General features: G+C 47.3%; 1 protein-coding gene across 3 annotated transcripts in view; it reads left to right on the top strand.

The window, feature by feature from the left end:
* tln2b (talin 2b) overlaps window positions 1-16,639 on the top strand; it is a 246,086-nt gene extending 229,447 nt beyond the window's left edge. For all 3 annotated transcript variants that reach the window (XM_052042407.1, XM_052042408.1, XM_052042409.1), the window contains exons 53-58: window positions 6,140-6,264; window positions 7,860-7,985; window positions 8,079-8,141; window positions 8,860-9,042; window positions 13,271-13,396; window positions 14,886-16,639. In XM_052042407.1, the coding sequence (XP_051898367.1) occupies window positions 6,140-6,264; window positions 7,860-7,985; window positions 8,079-8,141; window positions 8,860-9,042; window positions 13,271-13,396; window positions 14,886-15,014 (752 nt within the window). In that variant the 3' untranslated portion in view covers window positions 15,015-16,639. The remainder of the gene's footprint in view (window positions 1-6,139; window positions 6,265-7,859; window positions 7,986-8,078; window positions 8,142-8,859; window positions 9,043-13,270; window positions 13,397-14,885) is intronic.
* The last annotated feature ends 1,163 nt before the right edge of the window (window positions 16,640-17,802 follow it).

The raw sequence follows: 17,802 nt of genomic DNA, 5'->3' as shown, positions 1-17,802 counted from the left end.
AAGCAGGAACCAGTAGGTGTCGGGTGATTTGACTTTCAAAGGCATTTGATTAATAGTGGCTGACAGAGCCGCTGCCTCACAGCTCCAGAAGCCCGGGTTCAATCCCGACCTCACATGGCCCCTGAAAGATGATGTTGGTTCTGTCTCATCCAGTGTTTTAAGGCAGTTATGGTCAGGATGAGAATGAGATGTTGGATTGATTTCCTGCCCTTCATGGACTTAGAATGCCCAAAAGAGGCCAAAAGAGGTTTACAGGCGATTAATTTGTTTTTGAAGTGTAGGAGGTGTGACGGTGATAAGCACCAAGCAAGCTCCCAGAAACAGCTCTATTGTAGTACAACTCCCAGAAACAGCTCTATTGTAGTACATGACTGCTATTTTGGTTGGAGGATAAATATTGGCAGGAACACTGAATGAACTCCCAAACAAATAGTGCTCCATCATTTACATTCATTACGAGACGGGCAGAGTCTCAGTTTCAGGTCTATCTGCGAGATGGCACCTCCGGTGGAGCAGAACTCCCACAGTGCTGCTGGTGGGAGTCTTGGCTAGGAATCCCCGCACAGGTCTCCAGCGTGAAGTTACGACTCTGAAGGGTGTGTGGTTCGAGGACCAATGCCGCCTCAGTATGCTTCAGTTTCCCGACAAGTTCCTCTAACGTTCCACTGGAGGGTTTAACACTGGAGCTGAACTTGTGGCCAAAGGAGAATTATTGGCTGCAGTCAGACATTCTTGGCAGTACAGAAACTACAAAATAAACTCTGTGTAAATAATCTTGTTTTGGCTTCCTGCCTTTCACTCCTGCAGTTTTAATCATTCCAAGGGGCCTGTGCAGTATCTGCAGAAACAGGAGCTCTAATTACAGGCACTCGGTAATATCCAGTGCTCCTGAGCCTGGAATTAAGGTCAGCTTCTTTCATCAGCTTCACCGCACTCTGCTCAGCTAATGAAGGCAAGTATCCTGCCTGACCTTTCAACTGTCTTATCTACCTGTGCTGCTGTGTTCAGGAGTCCCAGGGTGTGTACACCAAGGTCCCTCTGTTCCTCAGTGTTTCCTAGGGTCCGACCATTCATTCTGAATATCCAAGCCTTATTAGTTATTTCAGAATGCATCAGCTCAGTTAAATTCTATCTACCATTGCTCCGTCCATCTTATTAACTCATCAATGTCACAGACTATCCTCTTCAACAACACTGCCAACTTTTGGGTCTTTTGTGACCTTACCAACCATAACTTCTCCACTCAGAGCAAGGGTGTACCACAGAAATCAGTGCTGGGACCTTTACTGTTTGTAACACACATTAATGATTAGAATGTGAATGTTGGAGGTATGATTAGTGAGTTTACAGATGACACAAAATGGGTTGTGATGTTGTTAGTGAGGAGGATAACCATAGTCATAGGGTGATATGGGAAGATGGGCAAAGCAAAGGTAATTGGAAGTTGCTGATAATTGTGAGGTGAAACACTTGGGAGGACTAATAGGGTAGGACACACACAGTGAGTAACAGATCATAAGTAGTTTTGAGGAATAGTGGGATCTCTGTGTACACGTCTGTAGATTACCTGAAGGTGGTAGCACAGGTTCGTGGCATTGAACATAAGAGCAGGGAAGTTATGGTACAGCCTTCTCAACCATTGGTTAAGCTGCTGCTGAAGTCCTGGTCACCACACTGTAGGAAGACGAGATCGCTGGAAGATACAGAGGACAATCATCAGGACATTGCCTGGGAAGGAGCGTCTAGTTACGGGGAGAGACTGGATAGGCTGGGTTTGTTTTCCTTGGAGCGGAGGAGGCTGAGGGGGACCTGATATAGGTGTACAAGATTATGAGGGGTGTAGGCAGGGTAGATAGTTGGAAATTTTCCTAATGGCACCACCTGAGGGGGCGGTGGAGGCAGGAACTCCTGCATCGTTCAATAAGTACCTCAACGAGCACTTGAATCGCTTCGGCACGGAAGGTTATGGACCAAGTGCCAGAGACAGAGTTCTGTGTGCAGCACAGAAGTGGACCCTTTGGCCCACCACATCTGTGCTTATTGCCCACCTACACCAATCCCATTGGCGCACATTGGGCCCATATCCTTCTGTGTCTCGTCTGAATGTCTCTTCACTGTAGCAGTTGTATCTGATTCCACCATATTGTCAGGCAACCAGTTCCAGATATCAACCCCTCTGTGTTGAAAAACAACTTTCCCCCTCAATTCCCCTTTAAACCTCCTTTCTCTCCCCTTGAATGGTGTTAGTTATGTCAAGACCATGGTCTGAGCAGTTTGTTGGGAAGAACAGCAAGAGTAAAATAAGTTGCATTTTTGTTAATTAGTTACATTTGCTTTAATGTAGAACATAGAACAATTACAGCACAATTCAGGCCCTTCGGCCCACAAAGCAGTGCCGAACATGTCCCTACCCTAGAAATTACTAGGCTTACCCATAGCCCTCTATTTTACTCAGCTCCATGTACTTAATATATTTAATATATTTAATATTTTTACATATATTTAATGTTTAAATATTTAAATTACTTTTATGCTTTTCATTTTGAGGATGTTTAATTGTTTATTTAAAGCACTGAAACTCCTGGCAGATGTGGTTACAAATGAAATAAGTAACTTCTTTCCTTTATTTGAAGATGAGAGTGAAGGGCCTGTACTGTGCTGTAATGTTCTGTGATGGGTTGCAGGAAAATAAGTGAGGGTGGGTGGACTGATGGGATTGCTCTGGGTGCCAATGTGGATTCGATGGGCTGAGTGGCTTCATTCTTTGTCGTTATGGAATATAAATAAAAATATTTACCAACCAATGGCCCATTAAACAGAATAGTCTTGTTCAATTAATATCCATGGATTTCAGATTTAAACTTTAAATTGTGTCCCACTGTCCCCAGACTTCGGGAAGAGAATCTGGATTTACAGGGAATGCAGTTCCTCATTTTAATCTGATATAAGCTGTCCAGTTTTAGGAGTTTGTTCTCAATTCATCAGAAGTTTTTCTGTGTCTGTTGTAACTGCACAGAAGAGGCCATGCAGCCCATCGAGCCCATCCAATCTCCTTTCAGTTGTCTTGCACTTCCACCTCCCTCGCACGTGGATTACGGCCACTGATTCCCCTCTTCGCACTTCACTCCTGCCTCATCAAAATATTCCGTTTGGTTTACCAAACATAATCCACTTCTACAAATTAGAGCTGACTCTTAAATAACTCAAACTTCTCCAGTGCTTATTGTAATGTTCCCTGATTCTTTGCTTTTGAAACCTCACTCGCTGTCAATGTTAAACTAACCAGCCTGTAGTGACGAGGGACGTCCTTACAGCCTTCACTCGGCAAGGGTGTCACTGCCGTCACTTTCCTTCTCCCCTACCTGGGCAATGTTGGAAGATTATAATCAGCCCGTCCACTCTCTCCACCCAATATCCCTCAGCAACTAGGATGCAACTCTCTCATATTAACGCCACTGTATTGTTATGTCCTCTCTTTAACAACCTTATTTTCCTTTCCCCTCCTCCCTCTTGTGCCTCCCTCCCTCCTTCCCTGCCCGATGTTTGCCTGGTCCTCACTTGAAGATTTCACCTGATGTACACCATGTACTATCTTCCTTTTGTTTTGTTGTACTTTCTATTTCTCTTATCACCCAAGATTCCCCTTTCTTATTGAAATATCTCTTTAAGGACTTCCCATTGTTCCGCTGGAGATTTTCCTTTCGATCTCTGGTTCCACTTGCAATCTCTGGCTGCATTCCCTCTCATTGAAGTAAATCCTGCCCAAGAAAAGGTTCAAAAACCAAATAGTGTGAAAAAATGTAAGGTTATCAATTTTGAAGAGTGTGTATTGAGGAGGACCTTGGTGCTGTTGCATATATAACTGGAAGTTGATGTTCAGCTCAGGAGGCAACAGTAAGTTAGCCTTTACTGCAAGGCAGGCAGTGCTGTAGCTGCAGCAGTCCAGGTTTGACCCTGACCTCCGGTGCTGTCTGTGTAGAGATTGCATGTTCACTTTGTGACGATGTGGGTTTCTTCCAATGTCCCAAGGGCGTGCGAATTGGTAGGTTAATTGGCCACTGTAAATCACACCTTGGTGTGGGTGGGTGTTGGGAGAATCAATGGAGAGTTGATGGCTTGCAAGAGAGAATTCAAAAATATTCAGTAGGCATGTGAACAGGAAAGGGATGAAAGTTTTCTTAGAAGGCTTTCCTTAGGTATTAAGTGAGTACTTAATGAGTTTTCATTGAAGAAGATGATGTCGGTGAAAGCTCCACAGAAAAGGAAATTGCTGAAGGCCTGGCCATATAATCCGGCAAACTTCTGCAAATCTGGGGGGTGCTCGAGAACTGGAAATGTTACAGCCTTGTGCAAACAGAAGTGTAGGGGTAAACTCAGTCAACCTTGGTGGTGGGGACATTTCTAGAACCAATAATCAGAGACAGAATTCGCAGTGACTTGGACACGTGCAGATTGAATGCTAGCATGGAGGCAAAATTTTGTCGAACTAACTTGATAGAATTTTTGGCAAAATAACAGAGAGGGTTAATGACGGAAATTTGATTGTTCTAGTATATCGGAATCTCTGAAAGGCAATTGATGAGGTGCCACAGAATAGACTTGTCAAAGTTGTTGGTCATGGAATAAAAGGAACTGCAGCAGCATGGAGAAAATCAGTTCAGAAACAGGAAAGAGTAGTGACTTGGTGCGTACTGCGCAACTGCCTGGAGATGCAGTAACCATCAGGAGGGTACTAAAAGATCTCAAGGAGGTGTGGGCAGGCTGGTGGAAGGGGCAGGTGAAACACAATGGTGAAAAATGCAGTGTTATATTTTGATGAGAAAAATGGAGAGAGACAATCTAGACTGGGGGGAACATTCTGGAAGGGATAAAATACCAAAGAGATATCGGGGAGGAGTTGTGAGGAAAGGTCCTTGAAAATGGCAGAGCTGGTTGTAAAAGCAGGTGGGATCCTGGGTGTTGTTGGGCTTGGAATACAAGAGGACAAAGTGGTGCTGAACCTTTTGGAAAAGAGCACCCAGTGGTTTGACCATAACTGGAGGATTATTCAGATCTGGGTGCCACATTTAAAGAATATGAAGACTTTGGATGGAGTAGTGTAGAAGGAATTTACTAAGTTGATTCTGAGGGCAGTCGCCGTGCGGAGAAACTAGCATTGTTCTCCTTGAAACAGATGATACAGTGAGAGGATCTGATAGAGGTGCTTAAAGTCATGAAGGAGCAGACAGATTAAATAGAATGAAACTCTTCCCATAGGTGGGATCATGAACAAGGCAATAAGTGAATGAGAGAAAATGTTTACACAGTGAGCGGTTGTGATCCAGCGGAAGGAGTGGAGCTGGATTCAACTGTAGCATTCAAAGGGGAACTGAGTGAGTGTCTGAAAATCTGCAGGGAGCTGGGGAGAGGGTAGGGGTTGGGACCAACTGCATTACTGTGGCACAGAGCTGGTACAGACACAATGGCTTCTGTCCATGTTGTCACCATTCTGTGAATGGTACCATTTGGCACATCTGTGCAGCAATGAAAGAATGGTCCACACATGACCTGTCCATGGCCCTTTGATTTGTTTTCCTTTACCTTATAAATATTGAATTGCCTTTTGAAAGCTATTTTTGAAACCTCCTCCCTTTTCAGTATTCCATGGCTTGTATTTCTGCCAGTCACGTTATCTCACTCTCTTGTTACCGTCAGCAGAAGCTTCCCAGCTCACTTTGTGATGTTAGCACTAAACCATATCTTCTCTTAATATCCTTTCTAACTTGTCACCAGAACAGGGCACAGTCCTTCAGCCCACTCCCAGTCCCAGTTACACAGGACACAGTCCTTGTAATGCTTCAACTTAATTTTTTTTATTAAAGAAAACATCTATCAGGCCCCTGTTGCCATTTCATTGAATTGGACCACATTCCAGGTGTGGGAATTGCCTGCCACTGTCTGGTATTCTCAAGTACAACCCAGTCAGGTGGGGAAAGAGCCAGCGACTGAGGCTGGGGCACGCACTCCCTTTCTCAGAGACTGTCCTTCGATTCTACCCCACCCCCAATCAAAAGTAGTTTGAACACCAAACACTTACCCCATTATCAAATATTTGGTCATCCAGACTGGAGGTTTTCATGGGATGTTTTGCCTTCCGCAGGCACGGAATGGGTAGATCCTGAAGATCCGACGGTTATCGCAGAGGCAGAGCTGCTGGGAGCCGCTGCGTCCATCGAGGCTGCTGCCAAGAAACTGGAGCAGCTGAAACCAAGGGCCAAGCCCAGGGTGAGTGACAGGTCACGTATCCAAAGACTGGACATTCACACAGGTCACACCATGCACAGTAGCTGCTCAAACAACAACCTGCATAGTTTAGTATGGATCTCCAGACTGTCCAGAGTTATCCTCAGCTAGCCTCAGCCATTGCTGGCATGCCACAACTTGTATTGGGGCTGTGGTATTAGACATGTATCTTTACCACTTTGGAGCTGAACCAAATGTCGATCCTTCCTGCAAGACGCTGTGTGATATGTTTGATATATTAGGTTGTTACTAAAGTCAACTATATATCAAACATATTGCTATAGTGTCCTGCCCTGTCACCTGGGTACAAAAGTTTGTCACAGCAGTAAAGAAAAGCAATAGCAATTGGATGTTCTTGATTCTTGAACAGAAGAAAATTAGAGTAATTGGGATCTGATTCCTGTGTAAGAGAGCCAGGCAAACCCGCTGGACTGTGCACTCAGGGTGCAGAGGGCATAGGTTTATTTGTAGTGTTTGAAAGAGGAATTGTATGCAAAATGCTGGTGTGACTGGGACCATTTTATTCTGTTCTGAGGATAGCGAGGAACTTAAAAGAGAAATCGGGATTTAATAATTTTGCAGTGTTTGCCATGGAAGGGGCAGCATGAGATGGATGGGCTGCCGGACAAGTTGCTCCATTGCGCCCTGAGCTGTGGTGCATGGCAACCCATGCCACTGTAGTCTGCAGTACATGGCAGTCCGTCACAATTAGAGGCATGGTGCATGGGAGTTTGTTGCACAAAGAACTGTGCTGCATGGCAGTCTGTGAGGCTGCATTGCAGTGCATCGGGATGTGGTGCATGGGACTCTGGTGTACTCAGATCAGCTGTTCCTAGAAGCCAGCTGCAGTATGTGCTATTGTACAGGGGAGTCTGCTGCAATGAGGGATGTAGTGCATAGAGTCCAGTGCAGTTGTAGGTGGGATGCACAGATGCGTTGAGTTGCATGGAGGTTTGTTACATCTCACTTCTTTATTATGGGAGCCTGTGGCACTGTGTGCAATGGTGCATGGAGTCTGTGGCACTGTGTGCAATGGTGCATGGAGTCTGTGGCACTGTGTTCAGTGGTGCATGGAGTCTGTGGCACTGTGTGCAGTGGTGCATGGGAGTCGGTCATAGCAGTGCTTGGCTGTCCATCGCACTGTTTTCTGTAGTGCATGGGAACTTTTTGCACATGAGATGCGGTGTATGGAGTCCATCAGGGTGTGGTCAATGTTGCACTGGTGTCAGGTCAGTTGCATAAAGGTGTGTGATAGTCCTTCACCTTTTCTGTACATGGCTGCCTGGTGTGCACAGAGGACCCATCACTGACAGTTGATCTCTCTGCGCCTCACAGCACAGGAACCTGTCACATTGCTTCCTGCGGTGGACAGGAGTTCGTAGCGTTGTGCGCTGTTTGCACAGGGTCTGTCTTACCATGCACAGTGCTGCCTGCGGATCCATTGCATTGCGCACAGTGCAAGGGAGCCATTCCACTGCACTGTGCACGGTGTTCTGAGTGGTACTTGCTATACTGGACTCTGTGACACAGGTCCTTGTTGCCAGCTCCCTGTAACCATCTATTCACTTTCCCCGTAGCAAGCAGATGAGACTCTGGACTTTGAGGAGCAGATTCTCGAAGCTGCTAAGTCGATTGCGGCTGCCACCAGCGCACTGGTGAAGTCTGCTTCTGCAGCTCAGCGCGAGCTGGTCGCCCAAGGAAAGGTGAGTGTGCAAGAATTCACTGCAGACACCATCCCCGTTTCCTGCAGTTCAATGCCTCACAGTTTTAACTGGTGTTTCTGTGTCTACCTACAGGTGGGAGCTATCCTTGCCAATGCAGTGGATGATGGGCAGTGGTCTCAAGGACTCATTTCTGCAGTAGGTGTCCTTTATACAGTGTCGAGGGCTCAGGGTGTTCAACCAGTTATACTTCATGGTACTGGCGAGGGGAGATTTCCTGCAAGATAGGTGTGTGGGTGAGGGAGGGATGAAACCAGGTGGGGGAAGGTGATGAGTCAGCAACGGGGGTGGGGGGGGGGTGGATGGATGGAGGGATGGAAAAGGGGATTAAAGGGAGAGAGACCCCGGGTGGACCAGTGGGAGTGGGTGACCTGATGCTGGAAAATTTTCACACCACTGGGCTGTCAGCTCCCACTTGGGTTCTGTGTCACAGTGGGCTGTCGTTTACTCAGCACCTGCTGCTTGTGGATGACGCTTCAAAATGAGTGTCATCCAAACACAAACTGAATCAGCCCTTGACCGTTAGGTGTGTTTCCCAGACTCAGCACTGAACCGATTGTGGGCTTAGATCTCCTGCCAGGATGACTAAGTACACTGTTCTTAAATTCTCTCCCACCCCCCCCTCCCCCCTCCCCTCACCACCCACCCCTTCACCCCCTCACCCTCACCCTCACCTCCTCACCCTCACCTCCCCCCACCTCCCCCTCCGCCTCACCCCTTCCACCTCACCTCCCCCTCCCCCCTTCCCCCACCTCCCCCCTCCTCCTCGCCCCCCTCACCTCCCCCTCACCCCCTCCCCCTCACCCCCCTCCCCCATCTCCCCTCCTGCCCCTCCCTCCATGCCCCCCACCCCCAGGCTCGGATGGTGGCTGCTGCAACAAGCAACCTGTGTGAAGCTGCCAACGCCTGTGTCCAGGGTCACGCCAGCGAAGAGAAGCTCATCTCCTCGGCCAAGCAGGTGGCTGCCTCCACCGCACAGCTGCTGGTCGCCTGCAAGGTGAAGGCCGACACGGATTCGGAGGCGATGCGGCGGCTCCAGGTAAGTCGTCTTCCTGCATCTGCCCAGGGAACTTGCAGCTCACCCTGAGGTTCACCAGCTGCTGCTTCTGACCTGTGCGCTCCCACACTGCCACTGGGTCAGAGACCCAGCGATGATGTCTGCGTCACAATGGTGTGTGACTCGGAGGGGAACCTGCAGGTGGTGGTGTGCCCCTGACCCTCTGCCCACGTCCCTCTTGCTGCTGGGTTGAGGAGGCTCTGTCCCAGTAGACTGGTGAGTAAACACAGGGCGTTTTGTAGGCGTGGCAGCCGGTGTAGGGTGCTGCAGTGTGGGGTACCAGTCAGGTGTGCTGCTCTGTCCTGGATGGTGCCCATTTGTCGAGAGTCATCCAGGCAAGGAGAGCGTTGCATTACACTCCTGACTTCTGCTTCATAGATGGCGGAACAGCTCAGAGGTGCCTGAAGGTGTTTATTGGGGAGGTCCACTTTCAGCTTTCGGTACCGTCCCTCAGTGAGGATGTACTGACCTGTGAGGGTCGGTGTAGCTTCATCAGGATGATCCCAGGTAAAGGGATAAATCGCAACAACTTATCTTGTTGTCTGTTGAGTTTTAAAGGATGATTTCACTGAGATGTTGAAGACAAAAGGAACGTTGACTAAGTTTATTGTGAGTGTGGTAGGGGCTTTATTTTGTGGATACACTATTTCCAATATTGGTGGGAGTTTAGAACAAGGAGGCATAATGAAGTCGAGCTGTGCTGCAGTGTTAGGGTTGATGCCAGGAACCACTTCTTCACACAAGAGACGTTTGCTGGCACACTGACCACAACCTGTTGTACCTGGGGTTAGGGGGGCACTTGGAGCTGTTACGCCCTCCCCTGGAGGTTATGGTGGTTGTGACAGGAGCCAGCAGGATCTTTCAGAGCTAGGACTGATACTGTTGTTGGACCGGGGCAGCAGAGCTGAAAGGGATAAATGTGGTTAAAATACAGATTGGCCAAGAACGCATTTACATGTTGAGGATTTACCAACAAGAGACCAGTTCTTAAATCAACCCTTGCAAAAGTTGTCCTGTCTTCTTCTAGCACTTGAAGAATTGCTGTTAGCAGCACATGGTTGCACATTGGTTTGTGTTGGGTGAGTGTAGGCTGGGATGTATTATGGATTGGTGTGAATTGGAGAGTTAACTATCTGCATCGGTCAGTGTCTGGATTGTGTGAATGCTTATGTGTGGTGGGGGAGAGAGAGAGTGGGGGAGGGGTTGTATGAGTGTGTGAGGGGGTGGGGGAGTGTTTGTGCGTGTGTTCTCTGTGTGTGTGTGTGTGTGTGTGTGTGTGTGTGTGTGTATGACCTGTGTATGTGTGTATGACCTGTGTGTGTGTATGACCCGTGTGTGTGTGTGTGTGTGTGACCCAGGCTGAATCATTGCAGAGGGAGGGGAACTGCAGTGAACATAAGAACATGAAGGTATGGGAGCAGGAGTAGGCCACTCAGCCCCTCAAACCTAACCTGCCATTCAATATGGTCATGGCTGGTCTGCCCCACGCCCTGTCTCTGCCAGTTCCCCATTGCCTTCAGTTCCATGGTTTTTAAAGAATGTGTCTACTCCCTCTTTGAATACCCCCAATGATCTCGTCTCCACAACCATCTGGGGTGGAATATTCCGAGAGATTCTCCCTCTGCCACAAGTCCCTGTGGTACCTCAGTTTTAAGTGACTGTCCCTAATCTTGTAACCAGGTCCCCTTGTTCAGGACTCTCCCAGTAGTGGAAACATCTCAACATTACCCTCTCAGGATCTTTTCTGCTTTAGTAAGCTCACCCCTCGTTCTAAACTTCAAAGAATATCGATCTAATTTCTTTTGCGGCTTGTGATAGGACGGCCTTCTCATCCCAGCAATTAGCCTTGTCAATCTCTTTTGGACCATTCCCAATACCAGTATCTCCTTATTGTCATAGAGCTACACTGCACGGAAACAGGCCCTTCGGCCCAACTTGTCCATGCTGACCATGTTGCCTAATTGAGCTGGTCCCATTTGTCTGCATGTGACCCATATCCCTCTAAACGTTTCCCATCTATGTACCTGTCCAAATGTCTTTTAAACATCGTAACTGTACCTGCCTCTGCCACTGCCTCTGGCAGCTTGTTCCATACACCCACCACCCTCTGCGTGAAGGAAGTTGCCCCTCAGACCTCCTTTAAATTTCTCCCCTCTCACCTTGAACCTTTGCACTCTAGTTTTAGACTCCTCTACCCTGGGAAAAGACTATGACCATCTATAGCTGGATGTAAGCTGTGCACTTGTCCAGGTGCGGCCTCACCAACACCCTGTAAAACAGTAACAATACTTCCCTGTTTCTAATCCCCAACCTTCCTGTGCAGCAAAGGCCTACGTGTCATTTGTCTCCCCATTCACTGCCTGCAACGCGTTGCTGTGTGTACACAAGATCACCCAGATCCCCCTGCGCTGCACTCATCTGCAATCATCTCCATTCAGATCACCTGCCTTTTGATTCCTCTCACCACGGTGCATCACCTGCCACTTACCCACATTTGCCATGTTTTCCCCGGTTAACTCAACCCATCCATACCTGTCGCAGAGTCCAGGATCCTCACTGCAATGTGCCCTCTTTCTGTTTGATCAGCAAAAATGATCCCCTGTACTGCAGGGTATCCTGCAAATGCTACCCTGGGGCGGCACGGTGGTGCAGTGGTTAGCTTGACACTATTACAGCGCCAGTGATTGGGGTTCAATTCCCGTCAGTGTCTGTAAGGAGTTTGTACGTTCTTCCCACGTCTGCGTGGGTTTCCTCTGGGTAGTCTGGTTTCCTCGCACATTCCAAAGACGTATGGGTAGTTTAAAATGGGATTAAAATGGGTGCCATGGACTCGTTGGGCCAGAAGGGCCTGTTACCATGATGTAAACAAAGTTTAAGTTTACTCTGCCCCTCCCCCAGGTCATTAAAGTGAATCATCAGTAAGTGAGGGCCAAGAACTAAACGTTGGACTATTCCAGTTGTTTGTCAATTTGCTGTCACCTTCCCAGGAACCTTCCCGTGGTTTGTCTGCCTTCAGTCCTCCTGGTTTTTCCAATACCTTGTTCCTTGTGATGGCAGTTGTTAGAAGTTCTTCCAATACTGTTTGAAACTACTGTATCTGCAGGATATTTGCAGTGCCCTCCACTGGGAGGACTGATGCAAAGTATCCAGTTAACTTATCTGCTATTATTGGTTCCCGTTATTAATAATTCCCCAGTGTTTCTCTCTAGGGGTCCCACACTGACTCCAGACACCCTCTTCCTTTTTGTATATCTATGGCCTTCACCATTTGGTTTGATATTAGAATTATCGGACCATACCAGAATATGAATTTACATGCCAGTTTTCTTTCACATTCTATGTCTTCCTCCTTATTAAAGTTTTAGTGTCTGGTTCTTGTAAAATTCCCAATCCTTTGGTCTCCCACCAGCCCTGAACATTTTGTATGCTCCTGACTTTCATTTGATGTTTTATTTGACCCCCTTTGTTAACCACAGATCATTCACCTTTCTCCTGCGATCACTGGGGTAAACTTCTGCTGAGCCCTATAAGTATCTGCCATTGTTCATCCACTGACCTGTCCCTGAACCTATTTACCCCATCCACCAGACGTTGACATTCACACCCTTGTAACTACGCCGATTGAATTGATAAGATAAGATTTCTTTATTAGTCACATGTACATCGAAATACACAGTGAAATGCATCTTTTTGTGTAGTGTTCTGGGGCAGCCCGCAAGTGTCTCCACACTTACGGCGCCAATGTAGCATGCTCACAACTTCCTAACCTGTACATCTTTGGAACGCGGGAGGAAACCGGAGCACCCAGAGTAAACCCACACAGACACAGGGAGAACGTACAAACTCCTTACAGACAGTGGCCGGAATTGAGCCCGGGTCGCTGGTGCTGTAAAGCGTCACGCTAACCGCTACACTACCGTGCCTGGATAATGGACCCTGGGTGTTTGCCCTCAAACTGTATTTGGAGTTCTACCATATTGTGATCACTGCTCCCTCGGGGGTCCTTCACCACAACATCCTTCATCCCTTGCATGTGTCCATATCTAAAGCAGCCTGTTCTTGGGTAGGTTATGTAACATACTAGTCTAAGAAACGATGTGTGGCGGTACTTCAATTAGCCCCAAAAGCTTGGGGTGTCCATGGACTTACATTGCCTCTGTGATCTGTTGGAGCACAATCAATGAAAAGACCCTGGCTGTTTTGTTTGCAGACGGCTGGAAACGCTGTGAAGCGGGCGTCAGACAATCTGGTCAGAGCAGCTCAAAAGGCAGCCTTCGACAAACCTGATGAGGAAAATATTGTCGTCAAAACACGATTCGTAGGAGGAATTGCTCAGGTTTGTATCAGGATTTGTAACACTGGGAGCAGTGGGCAGTGCATGAGTTTGTACAGGGATCTGTAACACAGATGGTGGACAGTAGCCAGGTCCTTGCTTCATATTGACTTGCTGTCTATCCCTGTAACAGTGACTTCAGAGGGAGCAGGAACTTGTGTTTACTCCCATATTCACTTGGTCTTGTTCCAGCAATGCTTTCATCTTTAAAATCTCCTCCTTGGTTCAGAGTGCCTGCATGGCCTTTACTTATGCCTCTGATTTTGGCCTCCAATTCTTGAGCTTTCCCAGTTTATAATCACTCTACCATTGTGGCAGTAGTGAGTCCCAGGACCCAAGCTTTCAAGTTCCCTGCCGAAACCATTCTGCCTCACTAATCTGTCTCATTGATCAAGTCTTTGCGCCTTTCATTTCAGTGTGTGGCTGGTTGCCAAATTTCGTTTAGTACTTCTGCTTAGCAATGAATAGTTCAGTATAAGTAGGGATTGGATCAGAACCTCCCTGCTCTGTCCAGTGCCCCATCTACTGAAGGCTAGAATCCCATTTGCCTTGCTAACCACGTTATCTACCTGCACTGCCAGCTTCAAGAACCTTAGGACTTGCACACCAAGGTCCCCCTATTCCTCACTACTCTCTAGGACCCAACCATTCATGGAGTATGTCCTTGCCTCATTAGTACTCCCAAAATATACTACCTTATTAATCTGGATTAAACTCCATCTGCCATTTCTCAGCCCAATTCACCAACACATCGATATCACCCTGTAGTCTAAGACCATCCTCCACACTGTCAACAACTCCACCAATCTTCACGTCATCTGTGAACTTACCGATCCTGCCTCCTACACCCACATCCAAATCATTCGCATCTATTACTAACAGTACAGGTCTCAGCACTGATCCCTGTGGAACACCACTAGTCACAGGCATCCAATCACAAAAACAATCCTCTACCACCACCCTCCTATTACCAAGCCAATCTTGGATCCAGTTTGCCAACTTGTCCTGGATCCCGTGGGTCTGAACCTTTGGGACCAGTCTCCCACGTGGGACCTTGTCAAAGGCCTCACTGTAAGTCCATGTAGTCACATCTACTGCACTGCCCTCATCAGTGCTCTTCAAAAAGCCCTATCTGATAGGTCAGACAGGATCTGTCGCTGACAAAGCCGCACTGTCTTTAATCAGTCCCTGCATTTCCAAGTTATCAGTAATCCTGTCCCTCGGAATTTTTTCCAGTAACTTCTCTACAACTGATGTTAAGGTCACAGGCCTGTAGTTACCAGACGCTTCCCTGCTGCTCTCCTTGAAAATGGGGAGCACATTTGCTATCACCTGTTCGCTCACTTGTGGCCAGTGAAGATTTAAACATCTCGGGTGGGGCCCCAGCGATCTCTTCCTCATCTCCCACAGCAGCCTGTAGCTGGTGCTTGCAAGTGTTTTGTTTCAAAGTGGAGCTCAGTTGATGCAGATGCCACATTTGCCTTGTGTGCAGATCATCGCTGCCCAGGAGGAAATGCTGAGGAAAGAGAAAGAGTTGGAAGAAGCTCGGAAGAAACTCGCACAAATCCGCCAGCAACAGTACAAATTTCTGCCGTCAGAGCTGCGTGAAGAGGAGAGCTAGGTGACAGACACTTTAAACCAAATGGAGGTTGCATCACAAGGATCTCAACACTCTCAGAATTTGAGCCAATTGGAAATCTGATTCTACACTGAGGAGGTGGAACATTACATTACCTAGGATTTATCCAATTATAGATTGTAGTCCAGAATTATGTTAGTTTAGTATTGGCTTCCTGTATTCCCAAGGCTTGCATGCACTAAATATGAATCAGGGAAGTCTACAGAGCAGGATTAATATGGCCAGACCGCATGTCATAGTGTGCGGCAGAGAGCAATTTGTGTACAGAGAATGTTACGAAGGCTGCGAGTCTGCCCCACAAGATTAAAGTAGGAAGACGGGAAAAATGCTGTGGATTCTCCAGTCATTGACAGAGAGGAGGTTGGCAGGTGTGCAGACAAACCTTTGCATTAATGCAGGACTGATCAATGTCGTTTTTTTTTCACTACTGATTGTCTGCAGATCCCGAGAATGCTGCTTAGAAGTTAATCTGCTTCCTCTAGGAACCAAGGCAACCCACCTAAACGTTCCTGCATTTACTTGGGCTGTTTTATTCTATGGTGCAAATTGTGAGAAGTGGTTTGTGTCCAGTTAAATGATCCATTCCCTTGAATCCTATTGTTTGCTTTTCAGTTTCTCACTTTGGAAACCAGTTAAAAATAAACTGAGAAAAGAAGGTCCACCTTGTGTTCCCAAAGCTGCCCTCAGTAAAGCTGAAAGGGTCTTAAACACAAGAAGCACAGAAAAGCACTATCCTTCAAGGGCACAAGAAAAGTTCTGATGATCATTACATTTCAATTCCCAATTCTCGGTCTGCTTTAAGGTGTTGGGTGCCTCAGTCATTTCCCCAACACAGTTGTCTGTCACCTGTTGTTTTTTCTGCATTAGTCAGAGGGTTGCTCATGGTGCGTCTTCGCTTCGTCTTTCTGTTGGCTGCAGTACTCTGCTATTGCTGCTAGGATTTAACCCACTAAAATCAACCACTAAAATCCCCCAGCTGAATGTCTGCCTGCTGTGTCCATATAAGTAGCGTTCCCAAAGTCTTAATGCAGGAGGGATTCCCTCACTTAAACCACACAGCACTGCCCTCGACTCGCCTTGTATGGTCTTCCCTACAGTCTGCAAACCCCGTCTGCTGCTGCAAACAGACTTTTTTTATCTTTGGAAATTGCATTCCACAGGCCTGTGTCAAGATACGTTGTAACTGTTCAGTACGACAGCCCTGTATCTCCCAGCTTGGATCTGTCATCTCGGAGTGTTGTTTGTCTGTAAGCCAGTGTCTGGAAAGTTAACAGACTTAACAGATCCACTTGTTTTGTTAGACAGCTGAGCAATCTGAATTTTAAAAAAAACTTTAATGTACTGAAATTATTCAAGTAATCTAATATCGGCCTATAGTTTGAATTGTTTTTAAGATGGTATGTCTAAAACAAAACAACATGCAGATGCAAGATAGATGGTCTTTGCAAGTTCTTGTTGGCTTGCCGCACTTGGTATCACCCAGACTTTCAGTGAAGCATCACATATATAACTCTGCCATGACAGAATGTATTACTGTATGTAACATAAAGTGCTAATTTATCGGCCACAAAAACTATTTTTTGTATTCACGGAAATAAAAGGTTTCAAAGGAAATTGAGTGTCTCAAGGGATTTTTACACCTTTACACGTAGGGCAGTCCTGGATTTGACCCTCCATTGATCTCAGGTAATCCAAAGCTTTCTTGTCTGTGTAATGCGACCTGCCCATTAACTGGGGCAGGGCTTCACTGGCTCCCAATCCAGCAACAGCCACCAGTTTAACTTTTAGAGTCATAGAGCAATACAGCACGGATACAAGCCCTTCGGCCCAACCAATCCATGCCAACCGTGGTGCCCACCCAGCTAGTCCCAATTTCCTGCGTTCGGCCCATATCCCTCCAAGCCCCGTCCCTCCTGTACCTATCCAAGTGCTTCTTAAATGATACTGTTGTACCTGCCTCACCCACTTCCTCTGGCAGCTTATTCCATATACTCACCACCCTCTGCGTGAAAAGTTGCCCCTCAGGTCCCTTTCAAATATTTCCCCTCCCGCCCTAAACCCATGCCCTGTAGCGACTCACCGTCCGGTCAGGCGAACCGGCTCAGCAGTCAGGTCGCGCGGCATCGGAGCGACGAGGCCCAAAATGGCAGCGGGCCTCGTCTTCCCCGAGCGACGGGGAGAACCCGCGCGCGGGAAAGACTTGATGACGTAGTACTTATGTCATTGCTGGTTGCATTGGGCGGGAACAGTCTCCCTTAAAAGGCCCGCGCAAGGCGGGAAAATAAACCAGTTCTTGTTTGACAATCCTTCGACTAGCGTCTTGTTTTATTTCGCGGTAGCAACCGCTACAGCCCCTTAGTTCTGGACTCCCCGATCCTGGGGAAAACTGTTATCTATGCCTCTCATAATTTTAAACACTTCTATAAGGTCGCCCCTCGTTCTCCGATGCTCCAAGGGATAAAGACTTAGCCTGGCCAACAGCATTTGTTTGGTAAAGCTCCTTGAGATGCTTTGATTCTGATATCAGCCTGGTCTGTCCCAGTCTGGTCGCCCCCTCTTCAGCTCTGCCTCACACCTCCTGGCACCCGGTTCAATCCTGACCTTAGCAGCTCTCTGTGCAGAGTTTGCACGTTCTCTCCATAACACATACTGGTCTAAATGTACTATATTTAAATGCACGTAGCATTAGGAATAAAGTGGATGACCTAGTCGCACAACTACAGGTTAATAAATATGACATTGTGGCAATCACCGAGTCATGGCTTTTATG

This window comes from Pristis pectinata, chromosome 32, assembly GCF_009764475.1.
Source record: "Pristis pectinata isolate sPriPec2 chromosome 32, sPriPec2.1.pri, whole genome shotgun sequence".
In the NCBI taxonomy this organism is placed as follows: domain Eukaryota; kingdom Metazoa; phylum Chordata; class Chondrichthyes; order Rhinopristiformes; family Pristidae; genus Pristis; species Pristis pectinata.
This window is presented reverse-complemented; position numbering and strand designations above follow the sequence as displayed.